Genomic DNA, 6,498 nt, shown 5'->3' on the forward strand with positions numbered 1-6,498 from the left:
ACTCAAATGAAGGTGTAGAACCATCTCAGGGATGATCAGCAGAAATGGACAGCACCTAAGTTAAATATGAGTGTCACAGAGCAAAGGGTCTGAATACTTATGACCATGTGATATTTCAGTTTTTCTTTTTTAATAAATCTGCAAAAATGTCAAATTCTGTGTTTTTCTGTCAATATGGGGTGCTGTGTGTACATTAATGAGGAAAAAAATGAACTTAAATGATTTTAGCATATGGCTGCAATATAACAAAGAGTGACAAATTTAAGGGGGTCTGAATACTTTCCATACCCACTGTAGATGCATACTCCACTGTGTTTTGTTGCTGTTTGTTTCCTTATTCTTTTTTGCAAAATAAATTTAAGTTGTTACATATAAAAAGTGACAGAAGAAAACTGGGAGCAAACAGTAACACTTAAGTGCTTTGAATGATTTTACTGTTCAGATCATTAAGTGTCAGTACAGACCGACACTCACTTGATGTTCACCCCACTCATTTGTCTCTTCTCTTCCGGCACCGTTTAATCCAATTTTGCCGTCATTCTGTCTTTCTTCTTTTCCTTTGCTTGTTTTCAGACTTGTGGTGCACTGGACATCACTAAGACATGTGATCAGTGTCTTTCCAGTGTTTTCCACACATAGACTCTACTTGGGTGGGCCGCCCACGTATCTTAATGGCCCTCAGTCCAGTGAAAATCACACATGGGAAAGTGCCTGTCCAGTGACAGACTTAGACCCCCCCCCCCCCCCCCAAAACCCACATATCTCTACTTTGCTAATGTCTCAAGAATTTGGCTTCATGCAGGATTCTGTTTGTTGCTTAGCAACACAACTCTAATCATTATCTACCCGTGGTTACGTGATCTGAAATGACTCTGTTCAACATGTGCACATACACACCATTAAGATGAAAAAACTATGCATCCATGGAAGTGAGTCATCATCCTCATGTCTGTTCCAGCTTTCCAGTTACTCAGTGCTTCAGAGTTTGGAGCAGGTTCCAGGTTTCTTCTGTGGCAGCTAACCGTACATTATGGATAGCTCACTAAATGATCGCTCTGTCTCTGACTTCCTCACTCTGTCCACCACTGCTCCTCCTCCTGTCTTTCCTCTCTGTGCTTTGTGAGTAGTGTTGGGTTCCCACATCGAGCACAGTTCAGAAGAACTTTGACCCTGTTTTGTCTCACTACAAACAGCTCTTTTCTTCTCCCTCGTTTTCCCTCTGCCTTCTCATTTTCCTTTCCTCTGCTCTCCATCTTTCACTCCCTCCACTCACACAATAAGGTCTAGTGTTTTAGGTTGAGGACTGGAGAGTGTGCTGGAAAATCGGGTACATGCTACATCATCTCTTCCGCATGTTCTTCTGGTTTCAAAGGGCCCACTTCCTTTATTAGTTTAATTCTAATGTACCTTTACATTCTGATACTTTCTGAATGTCTCTGATTGATCCGCCCATGTCTTTACTGTCCCTGCAGGTCTCTCCTCCTCTCTGAGCAATCCCTCAATTCAGGGATCTCTCAACAACTGCCAGCTGCAGTCGTCGCTAAGCAATCCCTCCATCAACTCGTCCCTGCGTCTGTCCAGTAATTCCCCCCGGCGAAGACCTGCTCCCATCAGCCCCCTCACCCTGTCTCCTGGCGCTGAGCAGCGCAGGGGTCTGACTAAGCAGCTGTCCCCCACCATGTCCCCCTCATTGTCCCCCATCACGCAGGTATACACACGTCACACTAAAGGTTTCACAGTGGGTTTTTTTTGTAGTGCTTTGATAATAAAAACTAAAATTCATGTACTCCTGGTGGGCTGCAAAGGCATTACAGGTAATCCCTGATCATGCATTCAGTAATGTAGTTTCACTGTAGGAATAAAAAAAAAAAACTAATTTCCATATATTACTTGCTTGTGAATAATCACTTTCATACAAATATATACATTTTAGAAAGATTAAGGTGGCTTTCAGGAATAATCCAGTGTAGCCACCCCACAACACTGGGCCCAGGGTTACTTCTTAGAGTGGTCACAGTTAGATGAAAATCCCTGGTATAGTTGGAAATGTGTAGTAGTTTGTTGTGTACTGTTAATGTCAGTTAACAAAGATGATAAATGTGGAGGTTCACTGGATTTAATTTTGGTTGATCTTTTAGGGGGTTCATAAAAGGAGGTTCCTGGTATTTACTTACACTACAAAAAAAAAACGAACCTCTGCTGTCAGAAGTAATTTTGTATTAAAAACACTTCTGTAACAAGAGGAAAATGTACAGTTATTGAAAATGAAATCCATCCCACAAGTAAAATTCCCTGGCATTGCAGAAAACCGCTGCAAAACAGTGGTGCAGTTGTTTTTAGCCCAGCTCTGTGATGGACAGGTTAAGAATCAACTTTATTGCCAATTATTATCAAAAATACGAGGGATGTGACTCCAGACCAATGGCCCTCAATGTGTATAGAAATAGAATAAAACCAAAACCACAAGTTAAAAAAAAAAAGTGCACACATGCATATATACAAGTTAAAAGAACTACTGTAGCTAATGTACATCTGTACGTTGTTGTACGGTGGTGTGTACGGTGGTGTGTACGGTGGTGTGTACAGCGTAACATAGTCTAACTGTTCATCAGAGCGACGGCCCAGGGAAACAATCTGTCTCTGTGTCTAGATGTTTTAATTTACAGTGACCTGTATCGGTGAAAACTGAAGAAAAAATGTCCAGACTGAGCCTTCAGATGTTCAGAAGCTCATCCCTAGTAAAAGTAATCTTGGCAGGGTTGCAGAATACTGACAGAAACAACAACAACAAAAGCACACAGGAGCACATGATTGAGACAGCCCTGATCAGCGCCATGACAGCAAGCTGTGTTGCAGTTCTGTTATGACACCACAGTCGGACTAAATACGATCAGACCAGACCTCCACTGATGCATTTTTATTAAACTGTAATCGGTCTGCTGGTCCTCTCTGACCTGTCTAGGGAGTCGCTTTGGATACCAGCAACATGCCAAGGGAGCCGCCCCCACCCTATCCGCTCTACCAACAATCCCAGCATGCAGTGGACCAGGCCCGACAATGTCAGCAGCAGCAGCAGCAGCCGCAGCAACAGTTTCTCCACTTCAGAATATCCAGCTGGACTTCAACACGAGCCAAGTAAGTGTGGACTTCTTTGTCGGAGGGCGAGTCCATGGACACAACCATTGTTATACACCGGAGTTTGTGGTGTTCTCTCTATGCTCATTGTTGATGTGCATAATCAGATTTTATCTCCCTGCCGGGCAGAAATTAGTGTAGAGATCAGATTCAACATTGTAATTCTATTAAGACACACTAATACACACTTCTCTCTAGTTTCTCCACCTCAAAGATAAGTTTTAAAAAAGTACAAGGTGATATTTTCAGATGTTTTATTTAGTTTGTAAAAAAAGTCAGTTTACAATTGTGTTAAACTGTGAAAAGCCTCAAATCCTCAGTGTGGAGAAACTGGAACGATTAACCTTGGCATCTGACTTTGTTTTAGCCTCTTGATGAAACTGCATATTACAGTAACTGTAATGAGTTTTTTTACTTTCAGTCTAGTTTCCATCGGTGAAGTTGTTGCTGCCTTTGTTGTCTACAGTTACCATGGTTACTAGTGTTGTGGAAAAGTCTGTTTGTATGTTCTCACACAGTGTCGTGTCCCTGTGTTCTGGATTCCCTCACATCTGGGCTAAAGTCCTGGTCCCTGGGCTCAGCGTGAGCTAAACATTAATACAGTGAGATTCAGATGGTCGACTGCCCACGTTCATAGATATCTGACTGAAATGTCAGCTGCCGCTAATTTGTCTCAGCTGGTCTTAGCATTGTCCTAATTCTAAGTGGATTGGAGATGAATTTAGTTCATAAACTCTTTTCTTCCAAGAAGCGCCAAAGTCAGATGATGCGGAATGTGAGATGCTTCTTTTTGACAATAGCGCAACAGGTCAAGCAGCAAAACTAACATTTGAGCAGGAGAGATTTTAGTTTTACTGTTGGGGAGCTACAGTTTGTGTTTCCTCAGATGCTGCACCTCAGGGAGTAAGACGTGGCATAAAGCCGTCATTACTTCATGTCCATTCTGTCTCTTTCATGTTGTTTAGTTTGTATTAAGGAAACGTAAAACATTTTGTTTTGAGGTCATTTTAAAATGTCTTTTTTTTTTGTGAAAGGTCATCATTGAATAGTTTTAATCAGTTTTCACTAAAAAGAAAACACAATTATTTTAAGTAATAATAAATTATTTTAACAACCCCAGTTTTTGCAGAATATTTTTCTGTCCACAAATCCTTTCAGTCCTGGTGACCCTTCAATGGTTCTGCTAGGATTTTTGTTGTAGCTTCCAGGTAGTCACAGTGTTTAAATCACTGCCTAACTGTTAGGCCTGCTCCACCTCAGCAAATCACTGATAAAAAAGTTCTTTATATATATGTCGCACATCATAGTAAATAGTAGAAACACAAACTTGACAGTCTGACATGTTAGGACTCTTTTCTTCCCTGACAGCACAACAATATGGCAGCCCTCTACAACGACCCCTTCATGGAGCCCCATTTCTCCAGTCGCCAGAGCAGGACTCTCTCATATCAGGTACAGGTCAACGCACACACTCACACATTGTGTCCATGTTTGGATGGGAAAATGTGTAATATTTGTAATAGGAAAGCAAAATAAGTCCTGACAGGGTGACTGAAGACTAAAAGCAGAATCTACACAGATGTAAGTAGTGACCTGCATGGTTGGTTCCTCATCAGGATAAATTCAGCTCTTATCAGTGGATTTTCACATCACTGTAGTCAGTTCTAGGCTTATTGTTGTGAGTAAACACTGTGAGCCACTCGAAGCCATCACAACACGACCACAGCTCCGCTAACACATTCTTTGCCATTTTCTCTCCATCTGCCGTCTAGTTGGACCAATTCAATCTGTTGGACAGCGCCATGATCTCCACAGCAGCAGGCTCCTGCTTCGACCCCGCCTCCTCTTCCTCTGCTCCCTCCTCACTCTACTACTACCAGGCTGCCCCCTCAGGACTGGGTGGCAGCCATGGCAGCCAGCAGGACCCCATGCACATGAGGTCCAACATGCTATACTCCAACTGCAGCGGAGGTCTGCCTAACATCATACTCACTGGTGAGTCCGACAGCTCGGTAGGCCAGTGTGGTGTCCTTTATAGGTCACCATAGGTGATCTGTGGAGGGTCTGATGGGCTTTATGGTTGCTCCTTGGCAAGAGGAATTTAGTGCTTTTATCTTGGTGGTTTGAAGATTAACTGGACACAAAGTATACACAGTACGTACAGTCAAGCCCGAAATTTTTCGTACCCCTGGCAAATTCTGACAAAGTTACTTTTATTCAACCAGCAAGTTTTTTTTGACAGGAAATGACACAGGCGTCTCCCAAAAGATAATAATACGATGTACAAGAGGCATCATTGTGGAAAAAATATTTTTCAGCTTTTATTTACATTTGAACAAAAAGTGGCATGTCCAAAATTATTTATACCCTTTGCAAACTGTCGCAGTCTATGGGAAAATCCAAAGTTCTATACCATACCAAATAGTCCAAGCTGTTCTAAAGCATCCTAATTACACTGATTCATTGGGAACAGCTGTTTTAATCAACTCAACAGGTGGGAAAAACAGAAGCTCTCTGCTGTTGGTTTGTGGACAGTCATGGCTAAGACAAAGGAGCTCACTGAGGACCTGCGGCTGCGCATTGTGGCTGCTCATAAGTCAGGAAAGGGCTATAAGACCATATCTAAATGTTTTGAAGTTCCAGTGGCTACAGTGCAAAGTATTACAAAATACAGGACGTTCTGCACTGTGAAAAATCTCAGAGGACGTGGTCGGAAGCCAAAAGTGACACCTGTGCTGGCCAGGAGGTTAGTGAGAGAGGTAAAAAAAGAATCCAAGGATCACCACCAAGGCCATCCTGATGAATCTGGGCTCTGCTGGTGGCAACATCTCAAGGCAGACAGTCCAACGGACGCAGACCAAGGAGGACACCACTTCTCCAGATAAGGCACACAAAAGGTCGCTTGGCCTTTGCAATTGCCCGTCTTGACAAAGAAGAAGACTTCTGGACTTCTGTTTTATGGTCAGATGAAACAAAAATTGAATTGTTTGGCCACAATGATGTAGCCTTCATTTAGCATAAAAGAGGAGAAGGCTTCAACCCTAGGAACACCATCCCCACTGTCAAACATGGTGGTGGGAACCTAATGTTTTGGGGGGTGGTTTTCAGCTGGTGGACCAGGGAACCTAATGACACTAAACGGCACCATGAAAAAGGAGCAATACATCAAAATTCTCAACAACATCATCAGGTAGTCTGCAGAGAAACGTGGCCTTGGGCACCAGTGGATATTTCAGCACAACAACAACCCAAAACACAGCATAAAAGAGGAGAAGGCTTCAACCCTAGGAACACCATCCCCACTGTCAAACATGGTGGTGGGAACCTAATGTTTTGGGGGGTGGTTTTCAGCTGGTGGACCCG

The 6,498-nt window shown here is 42.8% G+C and overlaps 1 protein-coding gene across 1 annotated transcript in view; it reads left to right on the forward strand.

Moving 5' to 3' along the window:
* The window catches only part of crtc3 (CREB regulated transcription coactivator 3), a 38,336-nt gene that overhangs the window by 30,480 nt on the left and 1,358 nt on the right, over window positions 1-6,498 (forward strand). Inside the window, 5 exon segments of the mRNA XM_020589897.1 lie at window positions 1,473-1,708; window positions 2,963-3,085; window positions 3,088-3,135; window positions 4,504-4,587; window positions 4,908-5,130. Of these exon segments, the coding sequence (XP_020445553.1) occupies window positions 1,473-1,708; window positions 2,963-3,085; window positions 3,088-3,135; window positions 4,504-4,587; window positions 4,908-5,130 (714 nt within the window).

Source organism: Monopterus albus, unplaced genomic scaffold (assembly GCF_001952655.1).
Source record: "Monopterus albus unplaced genomic scaffold, M_albus_1.0 scaffold10.1, whole genome shotgun sequence".
Lineage (NCBI taxonomy): Eukaryota > Metazoa > Chordata > Actinopteri > Synbranchiformes > Synbranchidae > Monopterus > Monopterus albus.